Source organism: Amphiprion ocellaris, chromosome 16 (genome assembly GCF_022539595.1).
Source record: "Amphiprion ocellaris isolate individual 3 ecotype Okinawa chromosome 16, ASM2253959v1, whole genome shotgun sequence".
In the NCBI taxonomy this organism is placed as follows: domain Eukaryota; kingdom Metazoa; phylum Chordata; class Actinopteri; family Pomacentridae; genus Amphiprion; species Amphiprion ocellaris.
Window position 1 is genome coordinate 11,068,735 of NC_072781.1, and position 23,297 is coordinate 11,092,031.

The 23,297-nt window shown below is 39.6% G+C and overlaps 1 protein-coding gene and 1 long non-coding RNA gene across 2 annotated transcripts in view; one reads left to right on the forward strand and one right to left on the reverse strand.

The window, feature by feature from the left end:
* The window catches only part of loxl4 (lysyl oxidase-like 4), a 25,585-nt gene continuing 2,288 nt past the window's right edge, over positions 1-23,297 (reverse strand). Inside the window, exons 3-15 of the mRNA XM_023284923.3 lie at positions 22,343-22,647; positions 22,045-22,259; positions 13,717-13,755; positions 13,299-13,512; positions 13,026-13,203; positions 8,297-8,451; positions 8,036-8,203; positions 7,553-7,715; positions 7,224-7,467; positions 6,104-6,219; positions 5,638-5,774; positions 2,985-3,096; positions 1-2,897 (exon numbers count right to left, since the gene is read on the reverse strand). Of these exons, the coding sequence (XP_023140691.2) occupies positions 2,827-2,897; positions 2,985-3,096; positions 5,638-5,774; positions 6,104-6,219; positions 7,224-7,467; positions 7,553-7,715; positions 8,036-8,203; positions 8,297-8,451; positions 13,026-13,203; positions 13,299-13,512; positions 13,717-13,755; positions 22,045-22,259; positions 22,343-22,647 (2,117 nt within the window). The 3' untranslated portion in view covers positions 1-2,826. The remainder of the gene's footprint in view (positions 2,898-2,984; positions 3,097-5,637; positions 5,775-6,103; positions 6,220-7,223; positions 7,468-7,552; positions 7,716-8,035; positions 8,204-8,296; positions 8,452-13,025; positions 13,204-13,298; positions 13,513-13,716; positions 13,756-22,044; positions 22,260-22,342; positions 22,648-23,297) is intronic.
* LOC111578268 (uncharacterized) overlaps positions 13,317-23,297 on the forward strand; it is a 21,791-nt gene continuing 11,810 nt past the window's right edge. The window contains exon 1 of the long non-coding RNA XR_008604322.1: positions 13,317-13,528. This is a non-coding gene — a long non-coding RNA (uncharacterized LOC111578268). The remainder of the gene's footprint in view (positions 13,529-23,297) is intronic.

A 23,297-nucleotide genomic window follows, 5' to 3' on the forward strand; every position in this document is an offset into this window, starting at 1 on the left:
TTAGTATGTGATGAAGTTTTATTGATTCACAGTAATGATGAATGAATGGGTTGTGATTTGTTCTTTAACAGATATTTGCGTCTGACTCAGCCAGTGTCTACCCACAGTCATCCAAACTTTCCTCAAGGGAAAATGTAACAAAGCTTATCACCTTCATACCTTAAATTTTTTTATCTGCAAAATAAACATGTGGGTACAGATTACTGGAGAAAAAATAAGCTCCAGTTCATATGGTGTCATCATGTATGCATCACAGCTAAAGCAAAGTAAATCACATCACATGAAATGTTATTTTTACTCTTTAGATGAGGTCAAAGTCCCTGAGAGCACCGTTTTCTTTGAATATGATTATAGATAAGCGTCACGTAGATCACACTCTCAGCTTTAAAGGCAAAATTAAAACACAACTGGCCAAAGAAAACAATATCCCAGTGCTACGGTAATAGCACGGGTATTAATACAGTAATAGGATGAGTATGAACCAACTTCAGCTATGGAAAGGCATAGAATTTTAAATAACACACAGAACAGACCAATATGTCAAAATCAACTGTACACAAGCACAAAATAACAGAAAAGCATATCAGCAAACATTTAATTTAGACAATTCTAGCAGGTCTATCTATGAATACTAACTTCAACAACTTTTAGTAATAAAGGTGATTCTGCATAGCCAGTTCATGAAAGGTTATTCTCAAAAGCTACTCAAATCCTCTTTGTAGAGTTAAAATCACGAAAGCCCTGTTGAAGATCAAGACAATCTGCCGAAGAAATTAAGTCTACAGATGTCTTTGTAAGTGACGTGTCCCTTCCACAACATGTCCTGGAAAAATGTCCATTAGAAAATCATCTTAACAGGTTTAACCACTAAGACAATAAGCCAAACACATCAAACACATTAATGGGTAGAGCAACATTATTAACATGTGTTCCATGTTGTAAAGAAAATGGACTTGCATCATTGTTTGGTGTGCTGAAACTTACTTATTCAGCAAAGTGTAGAAAGATATAGTGTATAGTGTATTTTAGCAGGCCTAGCTTTAGTAAAAATAAGGCCACTGTTTACTGTGTCGAAGCATGAATACAGGAGTTTATTTTTTCTCCCAGACAAACATGTTGTTCTCGTTGGGGAGCTGAAAATGCCAGCTTGTGGTCTCCGTATGACTGCCAACAAAAAGGCAGCTTTGGTAGTAAAAACTGTATGTCTGCATTAGTCTTTTTCCAAACTTCATCCCTTTCTGTCGTTCTGTGCTACTTTCTTATTCTTACTTTCAGTCACTGTCTCATTTGCAAAATCTCTCACAAAATCTGAATCAGTCTTCAAGGTCGTGTGAAGTTCCAGATTCTCGCTCTTTGCTTGATTACATAAGCAACGATTCCATAGTGTTACTTTATAAAGCACATACTATAGCCTCAATCTTAACTATAACCTTAAGTCTAACCAAACAGACGTAATTAAAAGGCTTTTTATATGCTCTGAAAACCCAGCCTGCCTGCCTACCACAATACTGTGGTTTTGTCACACCAGTTTTCACTCCCATCAGAGAGACTGGGAAAGAAAAAAAAAACAATGTACAGTTACAGTTGTTTTAATAACTAAAATAAAATAAATCAACTATTATTCATCTGCATCGTGGGATCGTTCTAAAACTTTGTCCTGTAACTGCTGTATGAAGTAATTTTTTCTCCCTGGTTAATGATGTCAGAAAAAAACAAAAAATACAAATTTTTAACGAAATGCTAGCTAACAAACTCTTTACTGAGCATGCTGCGTGTGAATGTCATGAATAAATAAAGTAATAAAGTACAGCATAAATAGCACAGTGAATATGAAAACTAAACATAAACCTTATATTTCACTTTCTGAAATGTAAAACACAATATAGCAGTTTTTAGATAAACAACCTAAATAGTTGATTTGGTGGCTAATTTAAAAAAAGAAAAGAATGGGGACAAAACTAGAATACTGATGTTTAAAAGATAAAGTGCTTTGTTCCATAAAAAATCTTATCTATTCTAGATAAGAAGCTCAACTACACTTGTATAAAATGATTTGTTAAAACCAAAGCAATAATAAGGTGACTAATGAACTGTAAAAGAAAACCACCCAAAATGTACTTTACAGCACCGTTTACCTGAAACATAGTGAGGTTAATATAATGACATACAGTATTGTTAAAGAGCACCAATATTGAAGTAATATAAAATGCAGAAAAAGGCCAAATTATCATGAACATCAGTCAAGAATTTGGGAAAATCATAATGCCAAAACAGCTATTCGTGCTACTTTTTGCAACATTAAGTCAGACTTCTGTGACCAAAAAATACACAAAAACAATGTTTTTTTTTCAGATTTCCAAATCTTCCAGTTTTGGAATGGCATTTTCCAACAATACTGGATTTACTGTTGTTTCCGTGTCAGATTAGTTGCTGTGACAGTAAGGTCTTTCATGCGCATATGTTTGGAATAACTAATTTAAGTTACTAGAAGTCCACATTCACAAAAATCAGTATAGTTTGAATCTATATCAAAAATGTTTGTACTTAACTAGATTTAAAAAAAACTAAACAAATATGTTGAACCACCTGGTGCCTGTTGTACTCTTGTTGTCAACAGCTGGTTGAGTTGAGGACAGAGTCTCTCCATTGGTTGCTGCTGTGATATGATGTGTTTATGAAGATTTTATCCATATCACACAAGGAGGTGAGCAGGCGCCTTTTGTGTGTTCTCTGTTCATTTGGATCTTTAGGTCCCAAGGGCCTCAGCCCACCCTGAGTAGTCTCTGGGCCCCGCTGGAAGGCCTTTGTACTGGACCCTGGTACAGGCTACACAAAGTTGTTGGTGATTTGCCTCTGGTGTTCAAACAGGTCTTCGGTCTCTGCGCTGTATGCATCACCTTTGAGGCAAAAAAAAAAAAGAACATTACTATCAGATGAGAGGAGACGATGAAGCAAGAAAGAGGAAAGGGACTTTATGTTCTCACCTGCGTGACATCCGTACATGTAAGCTCTGTGGCCATCATATTTGCACCGGCATCTCATGACATTGTTCATGAAGTCTGACTCAGCCATGTCCATCGAAGGGTTAACTTCCACCTGTAAAACAACACACACAATCAAGGATTCATTCATTCTGAAGTTAGTTTCATAGAATTGCAACTATATCTCCAGCTTCATGGACAAACAAGGACAAAGCCTCTTCTCTGTACATGCTGGGAAAGCCATTTTAAATAAAGAGCAGTTGGATTTAAAATTGTTAGAGGGCCTGTTATTAAACAGCACTCATGGCTGGTATTGTTTTTATAGTCAATCTGTTTCTCATCTATAAAAAGCTGGATGACTTTTCCACACGGTATTCCTATTTGTAAAGATAAATACACTATACAGTACTTTCTCATGGACCTAATGCTGGAATGTTAGCTTAGTAGTCTACAGCTGAGTGTATGGACAAAATAACATGTGGCAGTAAAACACGTGCCTTAGCAATGTGTTACACGAAGCACGAAACTTACTGGTAGATCTTTAAGGGAAGCCCATAGTAAAAATGTTTTATTACTTGTACAAAAACATGTAACAAAGACACTTCTGCCCACAGAAAACAGCATAACTGGCTGCATAAGAGCTTCTGTAAATTTACAGGGGAGGTTCATGAAATGTAGTTATATCACAGCATTGCCCCAAGGTCCTGCTCTGCTCCTCACACCAACAGAGGATTGCAATAATAAGGACTGAATTAACCTGAAATTGAGGTATGCTGCAAGAGAGCAGTTACGCATAAGAATGTTTATATGTCTGAAATCTGTCTTATGCTGCCATACACTGAACTAATAGTCTGTCATTTGCAGAGGAGCTCTGCAACTGCTGATACAACCATTCTCTTAATCTGGTCTGGTGATAATACTGAGAAGTCATTTACTCTAATAGCTGCTCTGTAAACTGCTACACCCACTTTAAGTACAGGTTACAAACAGCTTCAGGGAGAACGAAGGCAAACTACACTAAAAAAAGGAAGAAAACTTTTTAAAAACAGTGAATGTACAAAAACTGTCTCTTAATTTTTCTGTGTAAATTACAGTGTTGGATCAGAGTGTATGAGGCCTTTGGAGAGGGTTGGTTTAGTAGCAGAATGTGTTCCTCAGTGAGAAAGTGGCTATAAAAATAAAAACAGGGCAGGATGAATTCCTTGGTGGCAAATTAGCCGTTCCTAATGGAAGGGGGGACTAGGTGCTGTTTGACTAAAGGGAGGCAATAGTTAATTTGGGTAATTGGTGTGTTTCATTAGCATTGGGTGGTTCAAGGGCAGGCCTACTGAATCTTTCTGTAAAGCTCAGGATCAGAACTGTCGGGCATCATCTGCACTTTACTAGATAAATGAAAGAACACAGTGAAGACAAGGAGAGCTACAGTAAAAGTTGTTTGTATCTTTCCAGTTCTGCAGCCTTGGTGAATAACTAGCTTACTGTTTGGCTTACTCTGTGTTTTCTCCTTTTTCTTTCTTTTTCTGCTCAGTTATGTTCCATCAGTACGGGCCTAAAAAGACCTGACCTTTTCACCTTCAGTAGTTCTTCTATTTTCTTTCTCTCATTTATTATAACTCCATTTCTGTCCTCATCTATCATCATTCCTTCTTTTCGCCTCCACATTGTCCTATAGCAATGTACCACTTTATAATTATACTAGGCTCTACATGCTTAAAATATATGTAGAAATGAATGTCCCTAGACAGGACATGCACTTATACATATGAGAGACACGTCAATTATGAGTAAATTAAATAAATCTGTCCTCAATATAGAGGAGAGACGTGTTAATTACAAAGATTGAGTGTGACCTCTCAGACAAACTAACAGCAATAATTATCTAACAGTGAGTTACACTGGAACCAGTCTCCCACAGCTAGGAGGTAATTGGCAGCATGCTAAGATCTGAAGACTACTGCATACCACGGTGGGATCAGAAGTCTGAATGGAAATGAAGGATAAAGAGAGATGGAGTCCTTGATGTGTTTTAGTCTGGAAGCCACAATGACTTGACTCGACAAAGAAATGACAGACGGGGGAACGGTTGAGGGGATGACTGTGATGAGGGAGGTCAGTCGGCTTTACGTAAATAGAGTCAGAAACCTCAACCAGTCATAAGGAAGTTCACCTTGCCAGCCTCTGGACCTCCTCCTTACTACCTAAATGTCTGGTCTCTGACAAAAAGTTTAACATTTTGGGAAAATGAGTGACTTTGTGCTGAAAGTTCATACCTGGATGCAAAATGTTAAGCTGCAGTCAGTGGCAGGTTAGCTTACGTTGGCAGATAGACTAGAAACAGGGCAAACTAGCCTGGCTGTATCTGAAAATCCACCTACCAGCAACACTTATGCTCACTGATTAACCCATTACATCTCATTTGTTTAAGCCATCCAAAAAAAAGTAAAAATATCACATTTCTATGTGAAATATTATTTCTTGGCAGGTAGTTACTTAATCTGCCTAAGAGGGCATTTGTACTCTTGAAAGAAAAGCAAAATAAATATATTTTCCAATATGTCAAATAGTTTCCCAAATTATTACCATTTCATTTTTGTAACATAAAAATGCTTCTGAACTGCAAAAGGGGAGAAGTGAGAATTCCAAAATGACTTCTGACCTGGAAGATGTAGTCTCCTGGTCGCACATCTGTCACATCGACCCACTGGCAGTCGATATCGTGGCGATACGTGTCCCAGCAGCCCACAGAAATTCCTTGATCACCCATGTTGTAGCATGAGAACCTCTTCTGGAGTCCTGACGCACATTTTGCACACACAACAACAAAATTATCAATCACAGCATCAAAGCTCATTTAATGCTTGGCACTCCCTGTTATTTTTAAGAGCCTTTAGCTTCCTGGATTGCGTTAGACTAGAAACTGTATGAACACTGTCTTTTTCATCTGAGCTATTTCATCCATGATATAACAAGTAAATGGACAGTGAACAAACAACAACAGCAGCGATCTTATCCATTAACCACAAAGTAAGAATCTGAATGTAGCTGAAACATTGATATTAATTTCCTGTCACTAATGGGGAAAGGGTATTTTACTGGGGCTCATGAATAGTGTTGAACATTACCATCAGGGCAGTATGTGTCCTCCAGACAGAAACTGGCCTTGTGTCCTTCTGCAACCCTTGTGCCATTCAGAGTCAGCAGGTCGTAATGTGTGAACACCTCGATGCTGTGGTAGTGCCTGGGACGACAGGAGGGAAACTCCATGTGAGAGTGTGCATGTGTGCGTCTGCTTGTCTATGAGTGTGTGCATTTACACTAAGTGAACACTGGCTGCCTATGGCTCATATCCTAATGACCTCACTGCCTGAACATGAGCGTGGGTGTCACCGTAACACCTCTCACAGAAGCTTGTTTTAGTGTCAGCTTGGTTGAGCTGTTTACTCATTCTAAGTGAATAGAGGGCTTTGAAACTAACATCCATAGCTCTGATATGTTGTCGTAAACTGAGGTGGACTGGACTGTGGTAGGCTACCGTGTCCTTTGTATTACATCTGACCTGTGGTAACATAACCTGCTCAACCGTCATTTCACAGACACGTGCTGCAGGGCCACTAATGAATCTAGAGAGATGACAACACTGTTTCACACCACCCGTCCATTACTGGGACACATCAACATTGTAGGCCTCAAATGACAGTTTTGAAAGTGTTCTCGTCATTGGAAAATAAACTAAAATGCTCATACTGAGTGGTTAAAAAAAATATGCGAAAAGTATACCTGAGAACACTATTTCATCCATTTACAACTAACTGCTGCTGAGACCCATACACTCACAAGGGCCTCTTATGTTCATTGAAGCATACTACCTCAAGTGCCCCCATCAAACCATATGTCAGCTGGCACAATCATCACACTTAAGCATGTTTTCTTTCCTGGTAGCAATTGTATGCAATTAAATCAAATAGAACTCAAATTACTCAATGTGGAGGGAGCTATGTCATTAATACACCTACAAGTAATTTTGTATTTGGAGCAGGTGTTTGCCAGAATATTTCTGACAGCCTCTGAACACCACACCTGAATTCAGGACACTCAAAACCACAAAAAAACACTTAAAGTGACCACAGGGGCGACCGCAACATCCTACATATAGTAAGTATTTAAAAAGTTCTTTCCATTGCAACAACCTGCACACATAAGCAATGCAAGACCTCCTCTTTACTCTTCTCAGTGTTGCTCTACCTGTGACACTGGTGCCATGTCCAGCTCTCTCTTGTTGCTTTGGGTCTGAAATCGGACCGGCCCAGGTTCATGATGCGGGAGGAGAAACGCAGCAGGCGTCGGTGGCCATAAGGCCAGTTCATCCTGGCGGCTGATGATGACAGACAGTTCTCTTCGTTGGCACAGGTCAGCAGGTGAAGGGGCCGATCTTCCAGGTAGGCTGTCTCCTGGACCAGCTGGGCATCCAGAACGAGGTCAGGTGCAGCTGAAGGAGATGTGAGAGGTTACGTTAGGATTCAAACAGAATTAGATGAAAAGATGTGGAGCTAAGTGAAGATGGTTGAACTTACTGTCAGAACAGCTAACCCCAGCTGCCTTAGTTCCACCTCCACGTGGACAATGGACATGGTTGTTGCGACGACACTGTTGAATTGAAAGCTCTGTGCCCACGCAGTGAGTTCCACTGAGAATCACATCCCCTGCATTTGGGTCACCAGACCAGTACCAGGTCTCCTGTCAAAGCAAGGGTGTGGGCAAAGGAAGTAGTGAGCTTGTCAGGTATTCTATCAGTGAGCAATATTATAGCTCAATGTCCACCACAGTGAATACAGGGGCTGTGACTATGGATGTTTATTTCATTCTCTCATCAATAACTCAGACACTGCTGATGGGATTTTGACAAATCTCGGAGAAATGTTGCCTCTGACCACTCTGGTATGACATTTTCAAAATTACACTAATTGGTTTAGAAGTGGGAGTGTTGCATTGTTGTCAGACTTTGAGAAAAGTTGGTGCTACTACAATTAGAGATCAAAATAACATCTGGTTGTTACCTGATGAGCACTAGCAGCGAAACCCAGGCCAAGTTGTCTGCATACCACCATGGCCTCATTGATTCCCCAGTTCTCACTACAGACAGAGCCCCACCGCTTACGACCTCCAACCTCCATCAGCACCTCCACACGGCCTTCTGATGGGACTCTACCACCAGCAAGCCGCACCTGGAAATACAATAGATTACAGGGATTAAAGAGGTCATGCACTTTCAGTGAAAGCTAAGCAGGGTCAGACTTGTAATTGTGTAGTTTCTATACCGTGTTCTCGTTGCCAGTTTTAGGAACGTTACAGCGCACTGAGGCATCTTGGCTGTGTTTGAATGTCCACGGTTGGACTTCCTGGAAGTAGCAGTCTAGGATGGAGCGCTCCGAGCCCATACACTGCACACTATTCATATGGATAGGTCCCGTACCTGAATAGGGAGGAGGACATGCGGCAGGTTTAAAGACTCCACTGACAAAAAATAAAGCAAGAAATATGGAAACCAGAAGGGCATGGACATAGCAGAAGGGCAGTGTTTCTTAAGACTGTCTGGGGCCACCCACTGTAGACACAATGGCATTAGGAGATTTATCACGCAAAGGAGTGTGCACACACACAAGTAAGGCTCTGTACTCCTCTCACATGAATGAGCTTTCTCTACTTTTATCATCAAACCAACAATGAAAACTCCCTATCTGTCATGACAAAATGCTCCTGCAAGCCACGCGGCAGCACCACCAACATCTACTCTGGGCATCTGTCACACCTCATTACCACTATTCTGTTGCTTTAAGCACAATAACAACAACATTGTGTGTAGTCCACCACCCTGTGTGAACAAACAAGGCCAAATCTGTGCCAATAAAATAAAAGACTTTGACAGGTATTTGTTGCCTTTAAACACAGATAATCTCTAAATGACATACAAGATGGTGGAAAAAAAGATTAAGATTTTGCGAAAGCAAACAGCGGGTTGCAAAATGATGGGAGGACATGAAACACAGAACAAACTATGGTTCAATGTTTATTTAAAACGAAAGGCACAAACTGCAAAGTTGCAAATGAGGTAGCATTGAAATAAACACAACCAAAGTCACAAAAACTGTGGGAAAGAGAAAAACCAAGAAAAAGGGCGTAAAGGAAGATAGTCACAACCAGACTGCAGCCTAACCCAATCTGTCTCTGTGTTGGTTTTGGTAGATTGCAGCCCTCCTTCCATACTGGTCACCATACGTGGGTTCATATGTATGAAAAAGACACATCTAAACCACTTCCGCCTCTATCTGCATGGTAAAGGCCACAGACTAGATCCAAACTCCCACTGTTTAAGTTATCAAGACAAACATCAGATCCACTCGAAGGATCCTCAGAATGAACAGTGACATGCTCTATTTAAACCTAAGTTTGGGAAATCCACAAAAACCCTAAATAAATTCCAAGAAACTGGCCACACACACTTTACATGCACACAAATACACACAGACATTCAGGGTGTTTTACTCCCTTATGTATGCACACGATGGATATGTACTTCACAAGCAAAATTACACAGTAAAATAACAATGTTGGTCAAGAAAGGAAATAGAAACATTGTCCCTGTAATTTAGCTCACTGATGGTGATGATAAATGTAGTGATGATGGAAGTTAGAGAGTTGGCAGATGGAGGCTGAGCTAAACCAAATATCTTCTTCACTTTCATTCTCTCCAACACTGATTTCTCGAATGATCAAACCATGAACTTTACCATAAAATGTCTAAAATTAACAGCAAATACATCTATGAGAGCAATAATGAGGCATAATATAAATGTGGTATCTTAAATTTAGTTTTACAAGAAACAGGTCTAGTTTGATTACTGTGTAATTAGAATTGGCAGATGCTACAGATAATTTGGACAGATTAGAAAATTGACTTCACTGGATGGAAACTGGGTAAAATCAGTCACATTCTTGTTGAGAATAGCGCAAATAGTTGGTTAGTGGTTACAAGGGAAACCCTGTCCCTCTCTTCTCTGAAATTACACTCCAATTTAAGCACACTAACACTGTAGTGTTTTTCTTTCCATGGAACGTCTCCATCTTTGCCTCTAACAAAAACCGTCTGTCATCAGATCAGTTTTTTAGTAAAGTGCAGTAATTATTTAACTTTGTGCATAAACCTTCCTGCTTACGGGCATTTATATGGTCAAAGCTAACCAGGATCAAATGTGCAAGCAAGTGTTTAAACAGATCTCGTGAATGTCAGAGCTTCAGACTGGCAGACTATCTACCACCCGTCGTACTCAACCAGCCAGTCAGCCACAAGCTTTATCACATTTGCTCATCATAAATAATGTAGTGCTCTCCTGTGGGGTCCTGTTGCTACAGAACACTGATGACAGAAAGATTTGATAGAATTCACGCAGCGGTTTTGTCTGATGTGCTGACAGAACAGTATGTGTACCTTTACGTCACTGCTGATGCACGTGTGCATAAAGAAAGCATTTGTACAAAATACCTTTTCAACAACTCACTCTTTCATGAGGTATTTCTCTGAGAGTCCAATATCATATAGGCCTGTGTTTATATGGCCTTTGTGCACATGGAAAATTCTATGTCATGGTAATATGTACAACAGGCTGTATATTACAGAGAGAAAGCTGTGACAGGACTTTGAAACCCAGGCAACCTGCAGTGGCTGTTTATATGTATGTTTATTACAGAGAATAAAAAGGGAGATTATTGTTCTGATTGTGTAGGTGTAAACATGTGTGTTTGTGTCTGGGAGAAAAGTCATATAGGTTACTTTCTAAATCCGAGTGTGTTTGTTGGCCATATTTTAATTGAACCAGCAAAATGACAAAGGCAAAGAGATGCAACTGGCCACAAGGACAGTGTGGGTGTGAGTGTGCAGCAGTGCAAAGTGTAAACAAGCTGAATATAGATGGTTGGGTGTGGTGATTAATAAATACATTCTCAGCCTGTCACATCACTGATCTCCTCACTCTGACACAGCTGAACCAATCACAATTACACATGGTGTCTAGCAACTAGTCTGATACTTATAGAAGTGTATGAGTTTATTCTGTAATAGTCTGGTGCCTTTTGGACATAGTTTTCTTGAGGTAAACACAGTGGACAGTCAAGCATAATTGCACTGTGCTGTAGTGCAGTACTTCTCAAATTAGATGCTTCAGATTTCTCGACATGTCTGTCCTGCTGCCTTCACATGGCTACAAGGATTTAATGAACAACACTTTCCTTACAGTTTAAAGCCGCTATGGACAGATACTGTCAGGAAAAGTCATATTAATATACAGATAAAGACAAGCTGATTTATCAATGCCAAATAAATGCATGTATTAGCTGAAAATTGTTTAAGTAAAATAGTTTATTTAAATTTCTACCGTTATTTCTGTATTTTTGTACATTTGCTCAAAGTGTTTAGTTTGCAGATGTAGAAAAAAATCACACAAGTTGCAGCAGACATGCCAAAAAAAGACATGCTTTTTTCTCTATAATATTATGCTCAAGCACCAGCACTACCTCTTTGTGTTGGCTTATCAAAATAAATCTCCCACCTGTTTGTGCCTGTTGTCCCACTTTTGCGCTGAGCAGAAAAATACCATACAGATGGGCAAGAGAACTTTATGGTCAGGATAATGCCCTATTATCAGAGAGCTTCCTGCACTGGTTACTGCACAGACACGATTAATCAAACACTAGAGTTTCACCCTGGAGATCACGATCTGGGACCGTTCTTTTAAGATGTAATTATTCCTTTTTTGAAAATTAACATTTTAATAGGTTTATGAAATCAAACTACATGGTAATATTTAAGCACTAAAACTATTTACTGTAATTACAAAAAAATGACAGTTTGGATGAAAATAGACCCTTTCCCCAATGTCAAACATTTGTTATTTTAAAGTCCTTAAGCAATCAACCTGTATTTGTATGACTTTGATGTTATTGCATGTATACAGAAACATGAAAGACATAGCTGAATGCTCTGACATACACAAATGTAGTTTCATGGTTAGCTCATGGAATACCGAATTTTCTACCCAGAAAGCCTGTTCTGAGTAGAAAATTAACTTCTTAAACAAGTCTGTCTCAGACTGCAAGAACTATGATTAACCTGAACCCTGGCCAAATGACTAAAACCAAAAATGGGTGCAACAGTCCCCTAAGGAGAACCAACAAAATCAGATTTCATTTCTGTTAGACTCATCAAAAGGAAAGGTAGCATGAATGTCATCATCGACAGAGCTCCCTATTTAAGAGATTAAAAGGTAAGAGGGACTAATACAACACATATAAAAATATGCTTTGCTTGATCAACTAAACAGCTAAAGCAGCAGAATATTACCCCACATTTCATCTCCATCAGCATGATTAAAGACTACACCCAAGCCTCAGACGTGGAGAAACCGTTGTCACATATCGTAAGGGTGGGGACACCACTGGCACAGCTGGATACTGACTGATTTGTGCGTGTCACCAAAGCTGGACATTTGAAATTGAAGGAAAAAGACCACAAGACTCAGCAAGTGAATGAAAAGCTTGCTTGAATCTAGCAAGATTATGTCTTTGGCTTTAGTTTCCAAATGCCACTGTAAACCACCACGGCTTATAGTATTTCATTTTGTGAGTGAGTGTGCGCAACCATGAGTACAGTGTTTGGGCAGCTGGTAGCCCTGGCCCAGGACTCACATAATCACAGCTGGAGATACTGCAATCAACACATTTGCAGCTTCACAAGGTAACATAGACAGACAGACAAACACACATGCCCACACATTATCTGATCAGTGAGGGCAGACGGGTGCGGCGTCTAAGATAAGCAAACGATAAGCAAAAGGCTGGAATAGTCTCCCTGTCTTCTCTGGAATACCATGACGCACGATAAACACATTCAGACATCCAAATTGCAGACTCAAAACAACCAGATTAAATGTGTTTCAGAAACTCTAGCTAAAGTTATATGAAAAGCTGTGCTTTGCTGAGCTCTCTCTCTCTCACCTTGACCCATAAAGGCTCCATGGAGAGCATCCTTGGCAGTACCAAAGCCCAGTTCTCTGCACACCACACTGGCTGCAGTCCTGTCCCACATGTGATCTACGATGGTCCCCCATTTTCCGTCTCGGAGCACCTCTACTCGACCCTCGCCGAGTCTGGGGCCTGCCTTGAGGCGCACAGGCTGAACAGGGCAACAAAGTAAATATAAATCAGCTTACACAGACACACACACGCTGTACAATTTTGCTAGTGTAGACATAACTTTATCAGTCTTACCACAACTGGATAGGGGGCCTGGGGTCTTCCTGAGGAGATGCGAGCAAACTGAGGTCCCGGCACACACTTGACCACTGCATGTCTCCCATTCTTACAGGGGGCGGGACTCCGTGGGATTGACAGCTGAGCATGGCACTCTGAGAGGGTGTTCTCAGTACCCAGACAGTGAACTTTTTCTACCCAGAATCCCTTCTTCTTTGCCATGACACTCAGTCTACAAAAAAGAAAAAGTAAGTGACAATGTAGTTTTCAACTGTTAGTATTCCCAAAGTGTTTAACATTTAAAAACTAATGAAGCTGATCTGCTTCATTAGGACTGTGGGGGTTGGGTTTGATCTGATTTGAATAAGCAAAAGGCTTTTAAATGATGTTCAACTCTTACTGTATGTTGCACATATACGAAATGTCTTTTAAATACCTTGTTGAAGGATCTGCAACCTTTGTATCCCATATTTTCCTGTAAAAGAACAAAAATGGATGTTAGTTCTATCAGGTCTGTATATTTTTAAAGGCTGCAAACATACACTTATGAAAACCTGGGTGACCAATTTCTGCAAAGAGGCAGTGGCCCAGAGATATTCTGTTGCATCTGCTATTTTATATGTAACCTGATCACATAGGAAGGATTTCTTTCACAACGACCAGTCGCACAGACTTGCTTAGAAAACTAGAGAACTAGTCTTACTGAAGTGCTTAAAAATGAATCATACTGCTCCAAATTTAGTGACTGTATATAAAAGCAGAATGAGCTCTGCACTGGTTTTGTGGTGAGTATAAAGTTACTATATTGATGGCAACGACTAGCAAAGTTTAAGGAAGAATGTAGGGTTCTTGTTCTCTTTGAGCAGCTTCATGTACCAACTCTTTCTTGTTTTATTGGTTCAGTAGCATATATTTCCATCCGACATGTGGGCTGCTAGCTATTTATTGCGTTTACTAAGCTTATGTTTGGAGAAATGAGCAGTGTAGATTCCTGAGATTTTACATGAAACTAAAAACAGAAACAGTCACTGGATTTTGAACTTTCAGACAATCCATGAACAAGTTATCTGTGAGGTGCCATTACATCAGGAAACCAAAACTAAGCCTAAAATTGTGATATTTTATCAATATTACCTTTCTCTATATGTCTTTAAAAATCTATCAAAAATTAAGTGTGTGTAGTTAATACTAAATTCTGTATAATACAAAAACTTCTGCACTCCTCAGTGTAACTGTGAAGACATTACTGACTCAGCTGAGACCAAAAATCACATAACAAAAATTTGGGGACTTTTGGGCAAACTTGGCTGAACTGCAGGCTGTGTAGACACAGAACAGATAAGAGAAAACTACGGAAATAAATTAAACATGTAAGTAGTAAAATATCGAAAGTTTATCAAGTCAATTTTTTCCAGTACTGGAAACAATACTTGTGGGCACAAAATGTTTTACATGTTGATTTCACATTTTTTTAATTTTGGAAAAACTGATAATTGACAAAAATCAACTTTCTTCTTTTCTTTTTATGATTTATGGTGTTATAACTGTGCCATATTCCATATGAACACATTTCTCAGTTCTCTCTACTTCTAGCCAGGACTTTATTTTGACAGTGAGTAAAATATAAAAGGGGCAAAAAAATGCCCATGAACTGCTTGTGGTTCACTGGGTTAAATAAACTAATATAGTTCCTTTGAATAAAAGATCTTCGCATTCCTCGTTGCAGTATAAAAGTGCTTTGTACATAACTACAGGATGCACAGATGTACACGATAAAAAAAAACAAAAACACAAGATATTTTGAACTACGCTGTTACCCTCCAAAGCCACACGCAGTCCAAAAAAATCATGACATTCAACATCAGTGATGTACAACATTTCTGGGAAAACAGGGTTTGACCAAGCATGATATGCAAACAAAAACTCTGGCACTACACTGCCCTCGATGTCCAAGAAATGCCAGAACCAAAGAGAGATTTATGCACCAGCTAGGCTGGTGGACTTGGGAGAGCGGTGGAGAGGAAAGCCTTCTGTGCTCTTGGCAGACACAAAACAGACATGCCACACAGACCATGTCAGGACATCCTCAAACCACTGCAAAGTGCATCACCAACATTCACATCGGTTACACCAAAACAGACATGCAAGTTACAACCACACTGACATTTAGGAGCAGCAATTAACAGCCAGCACTGTTATATATAACAGATAAACATATAAATAAATATGGATAGTTCTATTAATGCTGTCTGGCTGGCAAAACAATTACAGCTCATGAATCAGGACAAGTGGTTTACGTAATTAAGAGACTAACTGTTAAAATCCTTCATCTAGAATGAAAGGCCTATTTGTTGGGCTGTATATACTTTCATAAAACTTTATACAGCAAAACACATACAATCTGTTTTCATGTTGAATTCTAATGAACATCAGCATGGCATTGCAGGTATATGAAACCTAAATGGTCTTCAGTCTTTTTTTTTGGCCCATGACTCATTGAAGAAGTGTTGACTTAACATACTCCAATGCTGATTTCAGCTGCATTCCCTTTAGAAGAAATAAACATGTCGAAGGATATTTGTATGAATGTAAAGGCAGGTCAATATTTGTATTTCTGGCATTAAACTCCAGGCATTCCCGTAAAGTTAATGCACAAACCTTAAAAACAAACCAAGGACGTTGGAATCAAGAGAATCGTTGTCAGGGACATGATGTTATGTTGATGGTTGCGTGAAGTCATGGGCTGCTGACTGTACACTTTCCAGAATCACATAATAACTTGTTTCCTGATGCTGTAGTGGGGAAAAAGATCTCACTGCTCTTAAGCTAAAAATGTAAACAATCTCTCATCAAAAAGTATTTCACTATTTAGGAAGGAAATGTACTTAAAAATAGTTTTTGAAAAAGAGTACACTTCCATTTCAGCAATAATTTTGCAAATAGAGCTATGCATTTTGCAGCTGTTATTTCTGAATTACACTCGTCAAACAGGTCATTTCTCCAGCTCATTTGGAACACAAATGCAGCTCTGAGGAACTAAATGCAGGGCTCAAATTATGAACATCTGTAAATAAAATTTCAGTTGCTTAAATAGTCTTGCCTGATACCTTTGAAAATTGTATCAGACATGTGACAAACGCCAGAAAGGCATCTTTTTAGATCACGTGCATAGCTCTAAATAAAGCTGTCCATGTTGTCACGAGACCTGCTGTAAACTGCGACTGTTTCATTGTATAGAATTTAACTTCTTTACAGTCTTTACACTGTCTTGAATTACACTTGTAAAATATCTTAAATGTGTCTACCATGTGGCTTCGCAGTGCAATGGGACAGATGGTGTGGTGCATGCAGTTTCCCATGAGGCAAACATGTCTGTGACTTGTTTGTGACCTCACCACAGACAAATCAGCTAACCATTTTCCCTTCTTCACAAACCAACAGGACTACTACACAAGCTATAAATGATACCTTCAGGTCTTTCATTTGACTGAATTACAGCACTGTTTTTGATGTTGAACTTCATTTAAGAGCAGTAAAATACATCCATGTGAGTGATGAATACATAAAAACTAATCATTAACAATTATGCTTAGTTAAAAATAATTAATTCTGCATAAATCCATGTTACCGTATCAGGTAGTATGACCTGTATGAGGCCCAGTATTAGTTTGTTTTTCACCTTCATAACGTTCATCATCCTTATTTTACCAAACAGTGTATCCAGCACTTGTTTTGGAGCCAAGAAAATGCTAATGATAGGTAGTCCAACCTGCTTATTAAAACATAAGCATTACACCACCGTTTGGGTTTCATCATCCTCACTGACCTTACTTATAGGTCTTAACCTAACTGTAAAGGTTAGAAATTATTATTTAAACATAAAAAAGCTTCCAAAATAAAATGGTTAAAAAATATACAGAAACATATCAACTACTAAACATGTACTGCAGGAATAGCATCTTATTGCTGCAAAGAAAGAAAGAAACCTTTGGGTCCTTGGGAACATTTTATCATGGTGCAAATGTAATCTTTCATTTTCATTTAAAAAAAATGTCATTACAAAAAAATGGTGAAAATTACAAACATTTACCAGTTTACTGTCTCTACTGGGATCTGTTTATGTGCTATAATATAACAGAATTTACAGGAAGCTTGTTTAGTTCAGTAGATGGCATTAGGATTAGGGTTGCAATTCTCCAATCGTCTGGTTGATCAACATGTTCTCTTCTGACCAAATTCTCACTGATTGGTCAAAATGTTACTGTTTGTTGGGTTACTATTGTTGCTAAATCTATAGCCTTGCAGGATGAATCCATTATTTTTGGAGGTAGTAGGAACAAACTACCTGTAAGGATTGTGTGAATACATTTTCAATACTTTGAATCACACAACCTAATGGAAACAGCCAGGTCTGTTTAGCAGTCTCTCAAGTGAACATTTATGTTTACTGAACATTTACTCATGGTTAGCTTCAAACTAATTAAGACCATGCCAAAAAAATGTCCATGTAGTTGCATTTTGTTAAAATGGAGGGCCAGAAAATCGAGTTTAAACTTTGCAAAAAGTAGACCAACATCTGAGTTATATTCCTCAATAATTCCTACTTTGATTTTTGGGAATCAGGTGCAGGCTCTGAGTCTGTTGTTAAGTTTTCAGTACAAAATAACTAGGTTAAAATGATTTGATATTCTGCAATACTAGCCTTTTATGCTTATTTAAAATTCATTTAGGCTAATAATGCTAGCAGGTACTATGCACTTGGTGCACTGTGTCTAATACAGTTAATCTAGAGAAAACATGCAGATGTGTTTTTTACCCCAGAACTAATCGATTAGTTCAAGACTAGGTATGTTTTCAGTCAACCAAGATCTTTGGTTGAATATCATACCAATTAAGATGCTTGAAAATGTTTTTTAGCAGTACAATTTAAAAAGTTATATTAACAGTTTGACACTTGGCTGAATAAAAGTGAAAAAGAAGGCCAAGCTGAAACATATTACTGGATATTTCCATGAAAGCCAGAGCAAACTGATAAAAATCTCTATGCTGAGCCAGCTTCCACAGTCTGTTCCAAACCAAAAAATATCCACCGGCATTCATACACAAATTAAAAGACAGGGAAATAAATTAGAGAGAAGGTCAGTGAGGAAGATCACATAGACATCAGACAGGAAAACCAAATTGGGTCACCCAAAATGTCACCCAAAAGCCCAAAAATGATACCCTCATCATAAGAAAATTTCAGCGGAAACATAATTAAACATAAAATGCTGGTTAAGTCCCCAAATCACTATGGTGACAGAGGAAGACAGACAGCTGCTGACACAGCGGGCCGGCTGCAAACTGCAGCTGTAATTGGCCATATTTCACACGAGCAAGCGAAAATCTGGCTCGTCTGACTGCTGCTCTCGTTCTTTTTCTACATCTCCTCTTTCTCCTGCTACTCTCTTCCTCCTCCTTTGCCAACTCCGTCTAACTCTCTCTCACACACACAGCTATAATTGGGGGTGTTTTTTCACTCTCAGCATAAACCCTGGAAAGCTTTGGTCCTGACCAACTTGTAATTACAGCATCTTCAGAGTTTCATCCAAGAGACACATGAAGCTGAGAGACATGGCAGGGTCCAGGATTTCTAAGAATGGACTGAGAGTCTTGGGCAAGGAGGAGAAATAGGGGTTAAACTCGCAGGCTAAATTTGGTCAAAGCCTGCACTATAAACCTAAGTTTTTTTGGCAACTTGTAAAGTGGAAGATGTTACATGAATGCTCAACATATTGTCTCAAAGCCAGTTGTTTATCCATGACTGCTCAGATTTTGCAGTGATAAACACAAAGAGGCAATTTCAGTCGAGTCAAAAGTGCAATCCTTACATTTTCCCTAAGTGCAGGCTCAAAGGGGATTAGCTGCCTTCTGGTTGTTATGTTCAGTTGTACATTCACATCACATTTGTAACAACACATCTTGATTTATAATTTATAACAATCCACGCTGATTTTGGAAAACAAATGCTGTACAAAAAACCCTAGTATATCATGTAGGCAGCTAAGACTTTGAGGCAGTTTAAACCAGTTTAAGGTCAAAAACACATGTTAAAAAGGAACAAATATGCATCTGTGTAGACAGAAAACAGGTACAGATTTGGAAACAAACACATCATCACGGTTCAGACCAGTATAGCGCCTGAGGCTTCAGCAAAACACCAGGTCAAACCCAGAACAGGCAGACCAAGATGTATCAAGTCGCAGCCACTTCCATGCCAGAACCTTATAATTTACACATACAATAAAAAAAAATAAAAAATCAGCATACCGGCATACATGTGCCCAACGTTTCATTGTGCATTTGTACAAACAGTATTATCCACTTTGTTGTGGCTTTGGTCTGAGACCAAAAGAGCAGGAGAAGTACTATTATTTCAGTTCTTTTTCCTGACCTTAGAAGAAGATTTAAAAACGTCTTAAAACAGCCAGTGAACAGATTCCCTGAAGGCTTCAATCCAAGCCCTTCAAGCTACAGCAGCCCTGTCCTCCTCCATCACATCTGCCTTCTTGGTGAGCAGCCAAATCTCTTGTTATGCAGCTATACAAATCTAATCATCTAATTCCTCCCACAACTAACACTTGCACTTCTCATCTCCTGTTTTTCTGCATCTGTGCCACTGAATCTATACTGTGATAGAAAATCAAGCAAATGAGTGAAAAGCGTCACAGCTGCAATGCGGGTAAGCTGTGCTCTAATAAATGATCCTGTACAGGCCGTGTACAGCGTCACACTGGGCTGTTCAATGCCAGCTTAGTCTGAGGGCCTTTTATTACTCAAGATATGACGCCTGATTATTCCCTCCTAGAACAATAGAATCCAGTCGTTGGCTCACTGCATCCCCAATAACAAGCAGGTCCAAGCGAGATAGCTTAATTCAAGGGCAATGCAGAAATACTTTGAGCGAGTGACTGCGCTCCAAAAGGGACAGTTTGTAAAGCCAATAAAAAGTTAGAAAAGTCTATAAAACAAATAAGGTTCCCGCTCAACAGTTATAGCCTCTCAGCAGCAAGAGGAATCTAGCACCTACAGTACAGAGCAGATGTTGCGGTCTGTCGCTGGTTGAGTCAGATGAAGCCAGGCCAAGAGAGAGGAAGAATAGCTAAACTGTGAATCACCTATAGCCGGCAGCTCTCCAGGAGCATGATCCAACTGGGTTCCCCTTCCACTGACGGTCAGACACTATTCAGTCTTAAAATAGCATCAGAGTAATTCTGTGCTAATGTGTGGTCCTCCTGTGGTTTAAGAGCAGAACCTTCCTAAAAACCACTGTCAGTGTTTTTTTTTCAGCAGAAAGGAAGTGTAGCTTGGTGCCAATGGAGCAAAAGGAGAAACCTAAATACAATACATTAAGCACATGTCTGGAGCAGTGTGAGCTTGAAATTATGCACATGCTAAGCCTGGTGTTGAATCTCATTACTTTCTGAGGTGATCAGTTCAGCACTGGGGAAAATGTATGTGATTACTTTAATGTCTAGAATTAGACGAGAAGTTTGATACCCTTCTTATATCTGTTTTATGAAGTTGGAACCAACAGCTCTTTAGCTTAGTTTAGCATAAAGTGGTTTCCCAGTTTCCAGTCTTTATGCTAAGCTAAGGTAACTGCTGTTCAAACCACCTATAATTTTGAAGACTAAGCAACAGTCTGGTATCATTCTAATTTAACTAATCAAATAGCAGTAATTCTTTAAGTTGAGACTCTAATAGTTCTGTTTCAGTTTATATGAAACTGTGTCAAAAATAGCAAAACTGGGGACTGAACTGGGAGGTTAGGATTTTATTTACCTGTTATTTAAGAATTACTTTCCAGGGCTTAGTCATATTTTTTCAAATTCTTGAATACCTTATTGGGAAAAGTTCTTCTATATTTACTAAACTGAAATTGAACATTGATGAATTGGCCTATTTTGTCAAATGCATATTAAACATATTTCAATGCTGCCTGAAGTAATGCACTAAAAAGTGTTACTACACAGGTACCAAACTTTATCAAATGTATCAAGAAACTTCAAATTATACCCAACCATAGTACATATGCATACACACTCACACACATTGGCAGCATGCCACACAGGCTGTTGTTAGGGTGGGATGTAAAAGTGAAGAAATGCACAGTTGACTCAACACTGCAGAGGCCACCCTGCCAATAAGACGAGTCACTCTAGATTCACATCCCCGCTCTCCAATAGCTACCTCTGTCTCACACATGGTATCGATGGGACAGTTAAAGCACAATCAGCAGTGATATTACACCTCAGCATGGGAATCTAAAAGTTAAAGTGGGGCTGTTTGTCTGAGAGCTGCAGGCTGAAGATAGCATCACAGGGAGAGAAAGTGAGAGAGAGGCAATGAGGTATGCAGAGGTGATTTGCCTGGAGAGAGGTGTAGAGAAAGGACAGTAGAGAGGGGACAGGGATCCCTTTATCATCATCCTGAGCCTGAGGAAGGGAGGGGGAGTAAAAAGGGACACAGGGGAGAAGTGGCTGGGGGAAGAAGATAAGCCCAGTACAAGCCCTTTACTTAGAGTGGCTCTAAATGGGATGCCACTGCTGTTTTTTATTCTTCAGTATGTGTTTTTATTCATGCAACAATGGGATGAAAGACATAGCATGTTGCCCTTCTGAACCACAGTCAGATTCCCAGTGTTTTGTAATCTAACAACTTGACTTCATAATGGTGGATTGTGTTGCTTTCAGTGCATCTAGCAAGAAAGAGTCATACTCACTTGTATGTTTTGGCATTGTGCTGCATAGCCTCTGGAAAGCCAAGCATCCCGCACACAACCCGGCTGCTGTTGAGACTCCAGCCCAGGTCACAAACTTGCCTCCATCTCCCAGCATGCTTCACTTCCACCACACCCTCTGTGATGAGGCTCTTTTTTTTGGTAGCCATGAGGATGGGACGAAGACGGACCTCCTCGATTCGCACCTTACTGTGACTCTTGAAGGAGATGACCATCACACTTACTATTACATAATGTGCTAAGCATAACACAGACATTTACCAGATGTTAACTGCTGTACCTGGTAGTGGTTATGGTGTCTTTGGAACCTGGGGATCTCATGTGGATGTCCATTTCCATAATATCCGTATCCTGGATGCCTGCGCGTGGCCACTTGGGCCTGATACTGAGGTGCCGGGCTGCCATTAGGCCTGGCGGCAGTGGTGTGGCCTCTGCTGGCTGATTGGTCGAGTCTACGCTCAGAGGTGCAAACAACCCCCAAGTCTTCAGAGTGCTTACAGTCATTCACGCCCCAACCGTTGTGTTTGCAGTCCTTCAAGGACTTCTCTGAGCCGTCACAGCGCACATTATCCATCCATATTGGGCCTTACGGAAGAATAAAAAATCACTACATCATTCATTGTGATTTTAATTGATTGTTCAATAGACAGACTGAGCAATGCTTCCACACAACAGCCCAGATCAGTTCCTAAACACCTAACACTTGACTTTTACTGGCACACTGATTTAGGGTTGCACCTTAGCGGCGTGTTTAGCAGTAGATACACAGCATTTTACAAGGCAGGGTGCTGTAGATCCTGCCCCTGAATCCACTCAACCTTCTCTTTAATTTGGATTTAAAAGCAGCAGTAAAGAATGTCCATAAACCACGGCAAGTGTTGCACAACTCTGGCAAGCGAATGCTGTCATTATTCTAAAACAAATGCACTTTTTCGGCCCATATACTTGCTCTGCTGGCCTGCCAGGCAACCTTAACAAGATGTAAATTCCAATCCCACAACAAGTTATCTTTGTCACTTTATGATGTTGGTTATTTTGGATGTCTTAATTGGTGGTCCTCTCATGAAGTCATGCACCAAACAAACTGGAAGCTTTGGAGGAGACAGGTTGGGATAAACTGGTCCAAGATGGCTGCCTGCCACTCCAGGACATCTTGCATGTAATAAATGCTAATGTTAAGCTAGATTCTTTTCATGACTTGCACAAAAAAGCACAAGTCTAATTAATGTAATTAA